The following is an 18,960-nucleotide window of genomic DNA, read 5'->3' on the forward strand; positions in this document are numbered from 1 at the left end:
GGCAGGGAAAAAAAGCAAGAATCAAATTAAAACGTCTACAAGACAAAAGAGAGAGGGGGAGAATGGGACTCCCTGACTGGCAGAGTTATTACAAAGCCTCAGCGTTAATATGGATAAAAGATTAGATCGAATTCAAAAACATAAGAACATTAATATTGGAAGGTTTTGACTTAACAAGAGGATGGCATGCATATCTTTGGGGAGAGAAAATTACAAAACAAGAACAATTTCGCAGACATATTGTAAGAGACAATTTGCTTAAAATATGGAATGAAATCAGAAAATATCACTATGATAGGATTCCTAGGTGGACTTCCATAATGGAAGCACATATTTATCCAAATACAATAGATATAAATAAATTAAAAACATATAAGGACATCTTAAATGAAGAAGGAAAACTAAAAATAAGAGAAGAATTGAGAATGCAAAATGTGGAAATACAGTGGTGGTCATATTTGCAATTAAAATCCAGATATAAATCTGATATGGAAAAAACTGGAATTCAAATGGAACCAAATCAGTTGGATAAAATTTTATTAGGCCCCAATGAGAAATTAATAACTAAAATTTATAATTTTCTATTGGAATATAAACTAGCAGAGGAAGTAGTTAAAGAGAATATGATCACATGGGCGATGAATTTTGGGTATGCAATAGAATTAAATAAGTGGGAAAAATTGTGGAAAAGTATTAACATTATCTGTACCATACAAAGAAAATGCTTATAAATTGTTTTAATTTCTAAAATGTTTCCCAGTACATCTCCACTCTGTTGGAAATGTAAAGCGCATAAAGGGACATACTATCATATATGGTGGTCATGTCCCAAAGCTAAAAAATTCTGGAACAATATAAAAATGCAACTGGAACAAATAATAACTCAAAAGGTATCATTAAGAGACTTCCGGTTTGCTTTTCGTAGCCGCCAGACGGTCCCTTGGGACCGCCAGCCCCATCGCCTGTAAAGAGCCGCCTTTACAACGGAAAGGCAGCTCGAAAAACTCCATTTCCAGGAGGAAATGTGAGAGAGAGCAGGTGAGTGTAGGTAGAGCTCTCCGCGTAGCCCCCTGAGTTTTTTTTTTACTCTTGGGGGCGAGCGGATGAGGCTCCCTATATCACTCGCCGTTTGCTCCGGGCGTTGGGAGACCTCTGCAAAATGCAGAGCAAGGCTACGAAAACAAGCTTTTCAAGATAACTAACAGATTAAGCAAAGAGGATGAGATCTGGATCTGGACCTGTGACCCTAAATTGCAAGTATTTATACTTATTTTGTAAAGGATAGTGAATAAAGTAAAACAGGACTTTTAAAATGGCGACTGCCGAAATTTGAGCAGGGAAGCTGAAAAGGGAAAGTCCTTCCGTTTCTTATTAAGCCACAAAGTAGCGGAATAAATGCTCTTGGCTACAATTGAAGGAAAAGCTCCACTTTTGTGTTTTCTCCTTCCTGGAGATTTGATTTGATATTGATCTCGTTTGGAAAGAAGCTTTGCTTTTTTTTTTTTCTTTTCTAAAAAAGTTTGCCTGTGTGGAAATATGGCGTTTAGGCTTATAAAGCCGGACAAACAAGGGTTCCCCCATCCACAAACTATATGAACAAGTTCTTAACTTACAGTCTCAGAAAACTGATTTTAATATAATTGAATTTCTTCTGGAGGAGATTGTAAGAAGGGATGAGATTATGAATCAGAACTTTGAGAAATTTAAGCAGGAAACTAAAGAATTGGTGCAATTAAAGTTTGATATTTTGCAACAAAAGATCATAAAAATGGCTAATGGTTTCTCAGAATTTTTGATCAAGTTGGATACAAATATTAATCTATTAGAGTCTAAAATGGAGGAAACTGAGGACAATTTGGAAAATAAAATAGAGAAAATTGAAAATGATTTGATAAACATTCAAGACAATAGTTTAGAAGAAAAACCTAAAATGGAAGCTGATCCAAAGATTTGTAATGTAGAAAATATACAACAACGTATTGAAAAGGAAGTTTTAATGATGCAATATAATTTTACTGAATATGCGATTAGACTGAGAGGATTACAGGAAAATAACAGAGATGACTTAAGGAAAATATCTTCTGAAGTTCTGGCTGGGATTTTAAAGGTTCAACCTGAGGAGGTATTTTGTAGGATCGATAGAGTCTATAGAATAAACTCCTGGATTGCAAAACAAAGGCAATTGCCAAGAGATGTGGTGATTTATTTTACAGACAAAGAAATAAGAAATAATATTGTACAAAAATCTTTTAATTCTACTCTGCATTTGTTTGGAAGAAAGATTTGGATATACAAGGAGCTGCCACCTAAGATGTTATTGGAAAGAAAGAAATTTGGTTTTCTGGTGACTGAGCTTAAAAAGGGAAATATTATATTCAGGTGGGACACTCCAGTTGGTATAATATTGAGATATCAAGGAGTAAGATATCAATTAAATACTGTTGAAAAAGCAGAAGAATTTTACCAAAAAATTCTGAAAATGAATTCAACATTTTTATGCACAACACAAGATAAGCAGAAGGAGTTGGAAATAAGGGGAAAAAATCGAGCTACAGAGGCTTCTGTAGATGAATTGCCTTTGGATTCTTTAGATACCTCAGCTGGATTATCCACAAATAAAAGAGATGTGGCATTGGATTCTAACGTGATGACTCACCAAGTTACAGGCAACCATGGAAATCAACTAATTGATACACAACTTACAGAAAAGAAATATGACTCACAAAAGCAAAACCAACAAGATCAAGTTATAAATCAGAATGAAAACCGATCAGTTGATACACAACTTGCAGAAAGGAAATTAGGATGGAGATCAAACCCACAAAAAGAAAGGAAAAAGAGAAACAGGTCTCACAAAAATAAAAATTTCTAAATTAAGCAACAGCGAAGCCAGTTATTTTTAAAAAATACATGACTGAATATATGAAAAGATGGTTGAGGCGAAGTTAATATCATCCTGAGGAGAGTGACAGACCTCTGCAATGCCGTAATTTTGGGATGTGAAAAGGGCCTTAAATTGTTGGATTGGAACTATCTATTTTTGGTTTTCTTTTCATTGATTAACGTATTATATCTATGCTGAGCTATAAGGCAAGAGAGTCATGCTGGGGCCTGCAGAAGATCTGGCTGTTACCCCATTATGACGATGGGAATTATTAATCCTGAAGAAAGCCACTACTACAGATATTATATGGATTACAATTCAATACAACCACTCAGGTGGTTGTGTATATATATATTGTGTATATATAGATGATAATTGAGGATTTTGAGTATTCTGTTGCAACTGGGATGTTATGTTACCCTAATCCGGATGATGGAGTCAGCAATCCAGTGGAAAGACATCAAAGAAGATATTATATGGATTATAAGTTTAAAGTCATTAATTTTGTTTATATAGGGAATACTTTTTAGTAGGATGGGCAGAAGAACAAAGATATTAAGAATTGTTGTGTATGGTAATTTTGTAGGAAAGTGGGTGGTGATAGGCTAGTGTATTGATTGTATAGATTAAGAAAAGGGATGTTTAAGAGATATATTTATGGGAGTGGAGGAAATGGATAGAGTAGAATAAATGTAAAACTAGAACTCATGGGGAAGGCTGCTTTGAAATGTCATGTTAATATACACAAAAGATTAAATGTTAAAGTAGGATTTATTATATAGTTCTAAAGTGGAAGGTTGTTTTTATATATTAATACACAGACATAAGTAAGGGGGAGGAGAAAAAAGGGCAGATTATCGATAAATTGGGAGTTATAATAATATTACTGTGTTAAATCAGAAGTTATTATATAGTGTTATAATGGAATGTTATTTTGAAGTGTATGGTAAGAGGGGGAAGTAATAATATTAACAATATCACTAGAAGTAAGGGTCAGTATTTGGAGGAGGAGTAAGGGGATGTTAAAATATTACATATTCTGTTATGTATTAGGTTTTTATTTTGAAGAAGTCACAGGGGGGAGGGGGTGGTGGGGGGGTTAGGGAGGAGGGGGGGAAAGGGGGAAAAAATTGTAATTGAAAATTTTTTTCAATAAAAAAAAGGTACCATTAAAACCAGAAACTTACTTATTAGGAATACCTACAAGCAAATATGAAAAAGAAATAATATATTTAATAACACACATTTTGACTGCAGCAAGAATTATATACGCACAAAATTGGAAACAAGAAGAGAGAAATTAATATCCAAAATTATGGAATGTGCTGAGATGGATAGACTCACCAAGGAGATCCAAGGAAAGGAAGAATCTGAATATTATCTGGTCTGGCAAAAGTGGTATAAATGGTTAGAGGGAAGTGAAAAAAAAAGAGAAGAAGAAAGAAAGAAAAATTAAATAAAAGAAAAGATATCAATAGAGTAAAATAAATTTTTACATCAAATGAAATTTAAGAAAGAGACACCAGATATCAATAAAATAATATCATTATATAAGGTGAGAGAAATAATGTATATTGAAGAATATAGGATATTGATATTGTAACAATTCAGATATTATAGGTAGATGTCATTAAGATGATGCTTGTTGTAAATTGTTTTACTTGCATTTATAAATGTATTATGTGGTTTCTTAAATTAATAAAAATTAAAAAATTTAAAAAAAGAATAAAGGGAAAACTAAATTGTTAGTTAAAAATTTAACAGAAATGCAAAAGAAAGAATTAGAAAAGGAATTAGACCTGCAAATAGTAAAAAAAATTAAATATTTAGGGATATGGATATCAGCTAGATGCTCAGCTCTGAAAGAAGATAACTACACACCTCTGGTTAAAAGAATAAAACAGGATTTGGAAAAATGGAAGAAAGTGCAATTATCACTCTTGGGCAGGATAGCATCGATAAAGATGAATATCCTGCCCAAGTTACTATACCTATTCCAAACGATACCCGTCATCTTAGACAAAAGATTTTTCACAGAAATCAACAAAATTAATAGGAAATTCATTTGGGCCGGGAAAAAACCAAGAATTAATTTGCAATCACTACAAGTCAACAGAAGCAGGGGAGGTTTTGGACTCCCAGCGTGGGAAGTATATTATAAAGCGGCCATCCTAGTATGGATAAGGGAATGGGTTAATTTAAGAAACAAAAGAATCCTAATTTTGGAAGGGCATGATCTACAAAAAGGGTGGCACACCTTCTTGTGGGACAAAAAGAAAAAGACCAAAACATATTTCCATAGGCACAGGATAAGAGAAGTATTAATACAAATATGGGAGGAAATTAGAAGAAAACAATACATGAAAATCCCGAATTGGCTATCGACAATGGAAGCCATGATATACCCAAATACATTAAAGATTAATAAAATGATTAGTTACAAAGAGCTTCTAGATAATCAAGGAAATCTTATAAGTAATCAATCGCTAGGCGAACAGGGAATACATATTGACTGGTGGCCATACCTACAGATTCAATCTAGGTACAAAAAAGATAAGGAAGAACTTGGCATTGAGATGGAAACAAACAGATTAGACAAATTACTAATAGGCCCAGAAAAAAAAGTACTATCTAGATTATACAATTATTTATTAGAATTCGATAGGGTGGAAGAGGTGGAAGAGGTAGTAAAAGAGCCAATGATAGCGTGGGCCAAAAATATTGGACATAATATAAATTTGGACAAATGGGAGATGATTTGGAATAGTAACTATAAATTAACAAAAGTGGCAACATACAAAGAAAACCAATATAAAATGCTATACAGATGGGACCTAGCGTCCGCGAGATTAGCAAAAATCTATCCAAATGTAAGCCCCAAATATTGGAAATGTGGATGTCACCAAGGTACCTTCTTTCACATGTGGTGGTCCTATCCCAAAGCGATGAGGTATTGGAGAAAACTTCAAAATTGGCTACAATAATCAACCAATGAAAAAATTAAATTGATACATGAAACATTCCTCCTAGGAATACTAAAGATGAAATATCGCAGGGGGGAGATATCTAATCATATATATACTCACTGCAGCAAGAATAGCTTACGCCCAATATTGGAAAGGAAAGGACACACCACCAGAGGAACATATTATTCAGAAGGTTCTAGAATGTGCCGAAATGATCAATAAACGTTAGAATTAAATGAGAAAGAAGACTCTGAATATTATATGGTGTGGGATGATTGGTACAGGTGGATTGATAATAGAATAAAGAATAGATAAAAGTTAATATAAATCTTAAGATGCATATGTAAATTACGTTATATTACGATGAAAAGTAAAAGAAGAATCAGTCTAACACTGTCTGGCTGATTGTACCGTATTGTATTATAATAAATTTCAAATTTATAAATTTATTATAAATCTGATAATAAGTGGGCTACTGGAACAAACTATACAAACTATACATGTGCAAAACAAGAGATCCTGGAATTAATGGCATGATACTATAATAGTAGACCTAATGAGAGGGGATATATGAAACAATGAGGGACTGTGGATGGACAGAAGGACTGCATCCACACTAATTGAGAAACAGCTAATTATCCAATGAATCAATATAATGAGAAGGAAGCTGTTTTTGCAACTTAAGACAGACCAGTTACACATTATATGCTAGACTCAGGAAGACCCAGAAGAACTGACATGCAGCCAATACCTGAAGCTGGAATGCCATTGGCATCCCCTCCTTTTTAAAACACAGCAGCTGGTGTTAGGCATAAGATTATGGAGAAACTAGTTATACTCAACACTTGAGACCAGTTACCAAGACTTAGGAGAGAAATATCAGATAATATGCTAAAGATGTCAATAGAGCTCTCACAACTATCCTTACTATCACCATAACTCAAATCAATGAACTGATATACACTACAGCTGCTGTGATCCTGGAGATGCTTGGCTACATGGTCAAGAAGAACAGCAGTACATAACTGCATGAAAATGAGTTACAGGCTAAGATCAAAGCAACTCAGAAGTTAGTCAGCTGATGGAACTACAGAAAGGTATGGAGATAAAATGCAGCAACTGAAAAAAATACATGACCCGTTTCCATCTGAAGCTCTAGAGGTGGGACAAGATGTGCAGCAAGCAAAGTTAGTAAATAAAAATAAACACTGATGGCACTGGCCATCAGGCTAAGAACATACAGTAGAGAAGCAGAGGCCAAGAAGATAAATGCCCTGTTCTCCATTCAAGATGGCCAAGGGGGCTTTTTATCAGGTTCACCTGATATGCCAGTTGCTCCCCTTTCTGGATCAGGACTCCTTATGCATGGTCACTCACGCCCTTGTTACTTCCCGCCTGGACTATTGTAATGTTCTCTACATGGGGCTCCCCTTGAGGAGCACCCGGAGGCTCCAACTGGTCCGGAATGCAGCCGCGCAGGTGATTATGGGGGCGACATGGCGCTCCCATGTAACACCTCTCCTGCGCGAGCTGCACTGGCTTCCGGTGTCTTCTGGGTGCGCTTCAAGGTATTGGTTCTCATCTTTAAAGTGCTCCATGGCTTAGGGCCTGGGTACCTACGAGACCACCTTCTGCCACCGACAACCTCCCACTGACCAATACGCTCCCACAGAGAGGGTCTCCTCAGGGTGCCGTTGGTCAAGCAATGTCGACTGGCGACCCCCAAGGGGAGAGCTTTCTCTATGGGGGCACCCGCCCTCTGGAACGAGCCACCCCCAGGGATACGATTGATCCCGGACCTCCGTACTTTCTGCCGGGCTCTGAAGACCTTCTTCTTTCAGCAAGCCGGGCTGGCTTAAAAATTTTAATTGTTTTATGGATAAGGGGTTTTAAATTGGGGAAGCCAAATGGATTTAATTATGTTTTAAATTATTTTAATTTTCATATTGTATGTATTTTAATCCTGGCTGTTCACCGCCCTGAGTCCCTCTGGGAGAAGGGCAGTATAAAAATTTAATAAATTCAATTCAACTGCAATGCAACAGTCATAGTAGAGCCATCACCAGAAGAAACTTAACAGTACTAGTAAAATTTATGGAAGAAAGATAAAACACATAACTACTGCAAAGTGGCTGCATCATCTGAGATCAGACAGCAATCTCCCAGAATAGGAACCAGATACCATCACAGTAGCAGACATCCAATAGTGGTTCATGATCATGAACAGCTGAACACCTGTCCCAAATATGATCCACATATTAGTTAAAGAAACTAACAGCAGTGCACGAAGACATAGCAGCAAAGATGATCAGGCTGCCAGCAGTAGGTTCCCACCCAGACAGCCTAATATAATTCTGAAAGATCCTCACAAGAGAACAACTCTATCCAACTATTAATCAATAACCTATCTCCTTTCTATGTGGAAAGTCCTATTAGACATTGTAGTACAAGATCTTAAAAGCAGAGGAGGTTTTGGTCTTCTGGATTGGGAGCTATATGACCAAGCTTTCGTGGGTGAAAGAGTGTGTCAATTTGAGGAATATAAGGCTATTAACATTGGAAGGCCATGATCTGCAACTGGGATGGCATGCCTTCTTATGGTATGAGAAGGGCAAGATACAAAGTTACTTCCAGAGCATCACATTAGAAATTCACTATTGCTAACATGGACCAAAATTAAATACTATTTGAAAGTGCCAGTATAGTTATCTATAATGGAGGCATGGATATATCCCAATGTCATAAATATGGATAAAATTATAAGATATAAGGATTTATTAAACGAAAGGGAAGAACTAATAACAAAACAAGAATTAAAAAGATTAGGGATTGACCTATCATGGTGGCCACAATTGCAAATACAATTCAGGTACGAAAAAGACAGGCAGGAATATGGTTTTACAACAAACCAAACGAGCTGGACCAGATATTTATGGGAACAAATCAAAAATTAATTAAGAGGATATACAATTACTAACCTACAAATTGGAAGAAGGACAAGCAAAAGAAACAATGATAATTTGGGCTAAGAATTTTGGCTATAAAATAGATTTGGACAGGTGGGAGTAATTATGGAGTAGGAATCATAAACTTACAATGTCAACAGCATACAAAGAAAACCTCTATAAAATGTTTTACAGATGGCATTATTCACCTGAAAGATTAGCGAACATGTATAAAAACAAATCGGCTAAATGTTGGAAATGCAATCAGGCACCAGGCTCATTCTACTATATGTAGTGGACATGCCCTAAAGCTAAAAAATACTGGAAAAAAATACACGTATGGCTGGAAAATATAAGACAACGAATAGATCTGAAACTGGATACATTTTTGTTGGGCATGCTTCCAGGAAATTATAATAAGGGTAACACATATTTGGTTTTACACAGCCTAACAGCAGCTAGGATTGCATATGCACAATGTTGGAAAAACCCAGAAAGCCCTGCAGACGATATTATAATTTTAAAAAATTCTGGAATGTGCAGAGATGGATAGGTTAACCCTAAAAATTAAAGGAAAAGAAGATTCGGATTATTTCATAACATTCTATTCTACAAATGGTTAAATAACAGATATTGAGGTTAGAGGAGTGGAATTAGGTGAAATGGTTTATAGAAGAAAGAAAAACAGATGAGTAAATATTTTTGATGGTTATATAATTGATACTATAATGGAAGATAATATATGTTATAATATGACTGATGTTATCATATATTTGTTTATATATTACTGCATATTTATTTATATATATATATATATATATTCATAATGACAATGATGATGTTTGTAAAATTATTAACACGAAGAATAATTATTATCACTATGTTACTATAATCATGATTATCACTGCCATCAACATACTATTTATGTAGATATTAAGTCTGTTTTCCTCTAATGTAATTAGTTATATTTGAAAGAGATGGTATCTGGAAAATACACTGTATTCTATAGGGAATTGGAAATATGCAACAACGAAAAGAAAAAGATGGAAGAAAAGAGAAGTGGAGAGATGATGGGAGAGAGGGAAGTGGAGTGGAATGGAGTGGGGTGGAGGAGATGGAGAGGAGAGGAGAGGAGAAAGGTTGGGGGAAGAGGAGAAGGAAGGAAATGGAAGAAGAGGGAAATAGAGAGCGGAAAGGAGAGGGAAGTGGATTGGAGGAGAGGAGTAGGAGAAAGGGAAGGAGAGGGAAGTGGATAAGAAGAGAGGAGAAGGGAGAGTAGGAGAGGAAAGGGGAGGAGAGGAGAGGGAAGGAGAGAGGGAAGGGGAGGGGAGGAGAAGAGAGGAAAAGAGGGAAGGAGGGAGAAGTGGAGGGGAGAAGGGAAGGGAGGGAAGGAGAAGAAAGATGGAAAGAGATGGACTGTCATAAAATTGGGTGAAATATGGTGTATATGAGAAAGAAAAACAGACGGGAATTTTTTTTTTAACCGATGGTTATACAATCGACACCATAATGGAAGACAATATATATTATAATATGATGGATGTTATCACATATCTGTTTATATATTACTGCATATTTGTTAATGTATATATGACTATAATGACAGTGATGATGATGTTTGTACATTTGCATGTTAACATCTTGGACATGTAGAGAGCACACTGCTCAACATAGAAAGGAAATGTATGATATAAATAACTAAATAAAAATATTAATGGAAAAGGCATTGTAGTTACCAGGATACAGGACTATATGGACCAGTATATAGGCACAGTTCACAAGGATATTGAGAATAACACTAGTTGCTCATGTTGATGTCATAGATCATGTTCTTTCCATTAAGTTGGCTCTTCAGATCCTGAAGAGTTGGCTCTTCAGATCCTATCTTATTCTTTGGTGGCAGAAAATCTTGGTTAACCAAGATTCAAGGTCTGGATAGACCAATCTGAGCATAGCTGGATTGACTACAGAAAAGCCTACAATTCAATGTTACACATGTGGAATTATGAAAGCTTAGCATTATTTAAAATCAATAGGACACTAAGAACATTCATTAAGAGTTCAATGGGACTATCAAAGCAGTATTCAATTTCAGTCACTACTGGTTCACTCATGGGGGGGCGGGCATGCGCTCATACACATGCATGATATTTCTTCACATGCACAGAGATGTCCAGGCAGGTGGGCAGAGCCTCCCGCCGCCGCTACCGGTTTGCCTGATCCGGGGCGAACCGGTAGCAACTCACCACTATATCAAAGACAACACTATAAGTCCACTCAAGATGATTCATACAAGGAGCCATCAAGTGCAGCATATATTAAGGTGATGCACTACTCTTATTGCTGTTTTGCAGAAGCTTGAGCTTACCCAACCAGGTAATCACAAGGAGTGAATACAAGTACAAGTTCAGGAGTGGAACTGTCATCCACCTTCTCAACATGGAAGACACTACATTGTATGCTAAGAATGAAAAAGACATCAACTTGGTAATCCACCTAACCTGAATTTAAACTGAGGACATTGGGATGTCATTTGGACTGGAGAAGTATTGCCCAATGTAGTCAAGAGATGGAAGGTAGTTAAGAATGATAGGATGGAATTACTAGTGTGCCATATAGCTGACATACAGACCAGCTACAAGCACCAGGTAGTTTCGCTCAGTTACATGGAAACCATGATGAGGTAAGGAAGACAGTTATCCCATTGCCACCAAAGATTAAGACGATCTGAAGAGCCAACTCAATGGAAAGAACAAAATCCATGCCATCAACACATACACCCTGTCAATCATCAATAATTTTCCAGTATGGTGAGCTGGCCAGAGAAGGAGATGGACACTGCTGATTTGAAGATCCAGAGGCTTCACCGAAGCTATGGATGTTTCTACCCCTATTTCAATATCCAGAGAAAGAATATCAGTTGGAAAGAAGGCAGGCAGAATCTGGTCAATATCAAAATCACTGTCCTGGATGAAATCCAGAGCATCCAGGAGTATGTTGGTAAAATGGCACCCAAAGATGGGCTATTGAGAGAATCCTGAGGCAGCAGCAGACATAAGAAAATCAAACAAAGGAAGTGTCATGGCAAGACAAGACCCAGCATGATATATACCATTGGCTGATAGTTGAGATGGCTGACATTGGAAAATCCTATCAGTGTCTGGAAAGGACTGGACTAAAAGATAATACTATCATAGTAGAAGGACAGGTATTAAGTACCAAATCCATAGAAGCAAGAATGTACTATACTACTCAGGATCCAATGTGTAGACTATGCAAAGAGACCTCAGAGAATGTCCAATACAGGGTGCAGGCAGGAACAGCACACACTGAACAATACAACCAAGTTAGTGGCAATGTGTACAGAAACATCTGCATGTGATATAGGCTAAACTGTCCCAAATCCTGATGGGAGATTCCATAGAAGATCATCGAGAATAACAAGACTAAGATCCTATGGGACTTCAAAATGCAGATGGGCAGGCAGATACTCGCCACTCAACTGGATATTGTGGTAGTAGAAAGGACCAGAAGACAGCAATGGTGATAGATGTAGTAGTGCCAAGTTACATCAACTTCAGACATATATATATATAAATCTTTATTTTTTAATAAAGATTTATTAAATAATTTAATTATTTATTAAAAAATAAATAATGTAATTTATTTTTTATAAATTACACTTTATTGGCCAAGTGTAATTGGACACACAAGGAATTTGTCTTTGGTGCATATACTCTCAGTGTACATAAAAAGACAAGCTACATTCGTCAAGAATCATAAGGTACAACACTTAATGATAGTCATAGGGTACAAAGAAGCAATCAAATCATACTAGGAAACAATATAAATTGTAAGGATACAAACAACAATGTTACAGTCATGCAGTCATAAGTGGGAGGAGGTGGGTGATAGGAACGATGAGAAGATTAATAGTAATAGTAATGCAGACTTAGTGAATAGTTTGAACTTAGTATTCTTATATATAGTATATAAAACTTAGAATATATAGAATATATATAGAATATATAGAACTTAGTATATAGAACTTAGTATTAAGCCTGATTGTTCCTATTACAGCTATTAATATACAAATTTCCAACTTGGTTAATTGCTTTCTGTATATGAATAGCGATTCTTTTCATTACTTTCATTAATACATTAATGAAAGGAATGATGTATTTCATTAATATATCCTACACTGAAAATTGTCTTATCTTTTGGATGTGAGTATAGGGACTCTAAACTTCTTTGGGAGACTTTCTGACTTAAGAAGACAATCTGTTTTGATAATAAATAATTAATGAATTGGAGTGATAGTATAGTAGTATTTTGAAACAATGTTGCAGATATTACTTGTGCCTTCCTCTTGTCTAGGCATTAACATTGGGCTGGAGAAATCGTCACATAGCAGCTACCTCAATGAATAGATAATCCTCGAGTTTACATGTTGTCTTCACCATTTCTGTGAAATCAATGGAGAAGATCAATGAAGTTATGAACATTCAATCCTCCCAACTCAATTTCGTAGATTTGGCTGGATCTGAAAGACAAAAAGATACTGAAGATGTCAGGTTAAAGGTCAGTAACAAAAAATCCTATAAAAACTTCAGTTAAAAACAACAGTTATGCATATCTTTTTAAAAAAGTTTTATTAATTTTCTATTGCTTACATTTTGTTAGTTCTTAATAAACATCATGTTGTCTGGATTATTTCATTTGCTTAGCAATACAGATTACATTCTTAATCTTCACCCACTTTTTCCAACCACTGGTAGAATAAGTTCCGTGTTTAATAATATTCTGTATCTTCTTTCTGTTTAATTTTCAATGTAAGTCTATCCATTTCTGCACAATCCAGTATCTTCCTAATTATTTCTTCATCTCGTGTTATTTCTTCATTTTTCTAATATTGTGTAAATATAATCCTCATTGCTGTTAATACATGCAATATTAAATATATTTTTTATTCATCAAATTTTTCTGGTGTTATAACTAATAGAAAAAGTTCAGGTTTAAAATCTACATGTTTTCCTATCATCTTTTCTAACCACTTATATATTTTTGCTCAAGATGTTTTTCCTTTAACACAAGTCCATCACATATGATAATATGTGCCCAGTTTTGGTTACATTTCCAACATTTGCTAGACATATTTTTAAACATTTTAGTTAACCTAGCAGGTGGTAAGTGCCATCTATAAAACATTTTATATAAATGTTCTTTATAAGAAGTTGCCATTGTTAATTTCTTTCCCATAAATTTTGCCATTTTCTAATTCTGTATTATATCCAAAGTTTTTTGCCCACTGTATCATTGTGTCTTTTACTTGTTCATCCTCCATTTTCCAATTTAGCAAGAAAATATATTTTTCTTAATTAGTTTTTCATCAGAATTAAACAATATATGATCGAAGGCTGTTTGTCCTTTATAAAAGCCATACATTTTCATGTCTTTATCATATCTAGATTGTATTTGCAATTGAGGCCACCATGATAATTTAAATACCCTGATCTTCAAGCTCTGCTTAGATTTTAATTTCCCTTCAGTGTCCAAAATGTCTTTATATGTTACTATTTTTTCAAAGTTCACCAGATATGGATATGTAAATGCTTCCATTATTGAGAGCCATTCTGGGATTCTCAAATAGATTTTAGCTTTTATTTTTTCCCATAAAAATAATAGTGAGTTTCTTATGTAGTGATTTTGAAAGTATCTGTGAATTTTATTCTTCTCTTACCATAAGAAGGCTTGCCATTCCAGTTGTAAATCATGTCCTTATAACAGTCTCTTGTGTCTGAGAGTTATCCATTCTTTTAGCCATGTTATAACATATGCTTGATAATATAAGAGCCAATCTGGTAGTCCAAATCCTCCATTTTCTTTAGATTCTTGCAAAATTTTCTCTTTTCAATTTTTGAACAGGAAAAGCAGTTTTGGTAGGATATTCATTTTTCAAGTAGCAATCTTTCCCAACATTGATAGATGTAGATTTTTCCATTTTTCCAAATCTAATTCCATATATTGTGTTATTTTTACCATATTTTTTTTTCTATATCATATAACTTTTCATAATATTTTTAACTATTTTTTTTATTATCTCATTTTGAAATTGTATGTATCCCTGCTTATCTTGCAGTTTATTTATCACCCCTTTCTCTTTCTTTTTTCATTTTATATGCCAACCATTTGCATTCTCAAAAAAAAAATCGTTTTGCCCTTTTAATTTGTTGGGCTACTTCTTCTGAGACTATTAAATTCAATTTATGTTTAATTAGCTCCATTTTTCTTTTAAGCATTTTCTTTTGTGGGTCTCTTCGAAGTTCTGACTCCAATTTTTTAAACTCTTCTCTTAACATCATATCCTGTTGTTTTTTTCTCTTTATTCTTTTTAGCCATGTAAGTTATAGCGAATCCTCTGAAATATGCTTTGGCTGTATCCCATACATTCTGGAGTGAGGTATCTTCTCTTTTATTTTCTTTAAAGAAAAATTCAATTTCCTTTGCTGCAGATTCTGTAAATTCTTTTTAATATGGATTGGTTCAATGTCCACCTAAAATTCTTCTTCTAATTCGTCTATTTTACTGGGTCAACCCAAATGCTAGGTTCTATCTGCACCTCAAGTATATTAGTCCTTAATTCAGGGGACATCCATATCCTATCAGTTCTGGACCATGATTTGTGTCTGTTTGAATAAAATGTGTATTGACTCTTTTTCGAGTTTATTTCTCTCCAGACATCTGGTATATAAATTTCTTCTGTCATTTTAAAAAATGTCTTAGGTAATCTCTTTCTTTCTTTCTTCCCTATTTTAGTGCTTTTATAGTCTAGTTTTTCATCCACAATTACATTAAAGTCTCCTATGAGACAAATATTTTGATATTCCATTCCCAATATTTTCTTGTGTAATGCTTAATAAAAATGTCCTTGCTTATTGTTTCGTGCATATATTGTGTTATCAATGTCTTTTTTGGTTAATCATTGTTACCACCAACAAGATTCTTCCTGCTTCATCTGAATAGACCTGTTTAGAGTCCATTGATTCTTTAAAATATAAGGCTACTCTTCTTTTCTTTTGTTGTGCTGACATGAAATATAGTTTCCCAATTTTGGGGTATTCTAGGAGTTTATAATTATGTGTGTTTCTTGCAGGCAAATCATTTATGTTTCTAATTTTCGTAACTGTGTAAAGATTTTTCTTCTTTTGGAACGGGAATTTAGTCCATTTATATTCATTGAGAGGATCCCATTGTCAGATCCCTAAAAGTGATACTGCCATTCAAGTGGAGGAAGGGGGAGACTTGGATTCAAATTACTAGCATGGCCTGTGTCATCAGATATTTTACAACCTATATCCTGGTGCCAAGGAGGCCTGAGATTCCCTTTACCTGCAGGAATTTATATGATAGCCATGTGGGTTGTCTCACTTTAAAGGGTAGTGGTGGGAATGCATGTTTGTTCGGGTTCTCAAAGGAAATAGTAAAGAAAACATCTTCACACTTTGGCTAAAATCTGCATTCTGACTTAAAGGGAGGGGTCTCTACCACTTTAATCCTACTGCTTTGCCTAAGGGCATTCAGATTGTGCTTTAGCTGGATGGCTTCACTTCTGCTTAATAAAAGAATCCTTTTGAACAACCATGTTCCAAAAGTTCGTACTTTCTTAAGTTGGAAGGAGAGGCGATCCTTACAGAAAGCACAATCTGCAAAATGGTCAACCCAGAGAAGCAATCTTCGCTCTACTGAGGGGACCTTGCAAATCATGTCTGAACGAAGCAGAGAGCTGAGAGAAACTGATTGCTGGGGAGAGACAGCAACCGCCACCCAGTCGGATGCCTGTTTCGTGCACCCCATCGGAGAGAATGAGGTAACCCTGGAGAATCCTGAAAAGCCCAGCTGGTCAATTGGCACCGGGAAAAAAGACAGCTGGGATGAGAGAACCAGGGGAGTCACCCTCAACCATGGCAACTGAAAACCGGGGTGGAAACTGGAACTAGAAGCCCTTGCTGACCAAGGGGGACTGACCGAAGCACCACTGAGGGAGGATTATCTGAAGAGGCATATAACCCAATTGGTAATGGAAACTTTGGAAAATCTCAACATCCGAAGGGAGCCAGGACAATAACCAAAGGGCGCGGAAGGGGCAGCCATTGCGGAGGATGCCACAGGAGGCACCCCCCTTCTGGAGCCTGCCCATCGAGCAGAGGGCGCAGCAGCAGTGGGAGAAGACCCAGCAAACCCTCCCTCCCAGGCAGCACGCACACCGGTGCCCATTCTCAACCAGCCCCGGGTCCCGCAACTGGAAAGAGAAACTCCCCCCCTTTGGGGTGAAGTTTGATGGGAATCCGCAACAATTAGGATTCTTTGTGGCACATGCGCTCACCTACCTGCAAGAGTATGGGCGTGATTTCCAAACCCAAGGATCCCGAGTCCGAGTTGTGACCCTAGCCCTAGAGGGTGCTGCAGCCAGATGGATGGTGACCCTGCATAACGCCAACACACCAGAACTGAGGAATTTTGACCGTTTCATGATGGCCCTGCAATGTCGGTTCGAGGACCCACTGGCAGATCGCAAAGCACATAACCGCATTAAGGGGTGAAGCAGGGGCGATGGCCAGTAGCAGAGTATACTGAAGAATTCTGGGACCTCGCGTGTCGTGTGCACTGGCCGGAAGATATTTTGGTGAGCTGTTTCAAGGACGGGCTGAGTGATGATCTATACAATACCTGCATGGCCCGATGTTCTGTCCCCGTATCACGCACACACCCAACCAGCCAGCCGAGGGTTAAATAAACTCTTCAAACACACAACGTCAGTGATAAGAAACTTGGCAGCAACTCCGTGGCTGCCTGCCAAGAGCTTTTACTCCGATAACACAGACAAAAATACACACAGTTTGAATTAAATCCACGGCAAATAGATGTTGTGTCCAAAGGTGCAAAGTGCTTCGCCAGAGATTAGCTTTGTCCGTCACAGAGTCGGAATGGCCACCACACTCCCTTTTATAGCCTGTGGGGTGTGGTCCAGTGACTCAGTTAATCTCTGGCACGCCTTCCCCTCTGCTGCGCACGTTTCTCCCTGCTCCTCTGGCGAGGGTCCAGCCAGCACTTATTTTCCTCGTCGCTGTCCACCTGTGGCTGCGGGGACGTGCTTGGCTCTGAGTCTATCATTTGACCTTCGGTGTCCTCCGGAGGCATTGCCAGAAAGGAGGGTCCTGGAGAGGGAGGCCTGGCCGTCTCCTCTCCTTCATGTTTGGAGCCTTCTTCCTCTGATAAGATAGGCTCGGAGGACGGAGCCACAACACCGGAGGGACACTGAATGACCTATATGAATGGTATGTCACCACCGAAGAAGCTGAGATCGATATGGCCAGAAACCAGTATTGAGCAGGGTGAGCATGGAAGAAATCCCCCCCCCCAATGGAAGCAAGAGTCCATCAAACCACAAACCGCATTCTCCCCGAGATCTTCAGCCTGTTTCAAGTGTGGAAAAGAGGGGCACCGAGCTGCAGAGTGTCACTCGCAAACACCCAGCCGGAAGCACCCACCAGGGGAGAACCCAGCAAAACCGGGTCGGTGTGGGAAGGAGACTGCCCTGAGGAGCAGGCAGACCACAGAGATTCCATCCCCTCCCCCCTTTGGGGAGGAAATCCTGGCATCTGAACAGGAGGAATCACACTCATTCAGAAGCGATCCAGATGATGAGCCACTAGTAAGCAAACCAATTAAACCGCTTACCCTCCCCTTAAGACTATTTATCCCAAACCAGGACAGGGAGATAAGTATCTCCACTCTAGTGGATTCAGGGTGCATCTGTTGTTTGATCAGCCCAACCCTAGTAGGGAAGTTAGGGATTAACATAAGAAAGCTGAAAAACCCTATTGCTTTCTGCCAACTAGATGGGTCAATAGCAGGAGGGGAGCCAGTTTCTTTTGCTACCGAGCCTCTACATATAGGCATCGGAAGCCACGAAGAGAGGCTTACATTTATAGTGCACCTGGCATGGAATGGTCATTGGTTCTGGGCCTTGCATGGCTGAAAAAATGGAACCCAAAAATGGAACCCAAATTGGAAACAAGGCATCATAAAATTTCAGTTGAATGTGACTTTTGCTGAGTATCTACATAAAGGAACTGAGGGGGCAGAGAATCGAGAAACAGCCATG

At 37.3% G+C, this 18,960-nt stretch overlaps 1 protein-coding gene across 4 annotated transcripts in view; it reads left to right on the forward strand.

Annotated features, from left to right (window-relative positions):
* The window catches only part of KIAA1143 (KIAA1143 ortholog), a 191,175-nt gene that overhangs the window by 78,348 nt on the left and 93,867 nt on the right, over positions 1-18,960 (forward strand). For all 4 annotated transcript variants that reach the window (XM_034404193.2, XM_087894187.1, XM_060683620.2 and 1 more), the window contains exon 4: positions 13,173-13,376. In XM_034404193.2, the coding sequence (XP_034260084.1) occupies positions 13,173-13,225 (53 nt within the window). In that variant the 3' untranslated portion in view covers positions 13,226-13,376. The remainder of the gene's footprint in view (positions 1-13,172; positions 13,377-18,960) is intronic.

This window comes from Pantherophis guttatus, chromosome 4, assembly GCF_059756535.1.
Source record: "Pantherophis guttatus breed Tessera chromosome 4, ASM5975653v1, whole genome shotgun sequence".
NCBI lineage: Eukaryota > Metazoa > Chordata > Lepidosauria > Squamata > Colubridae > Pantherophis > Pantherophis guttatus.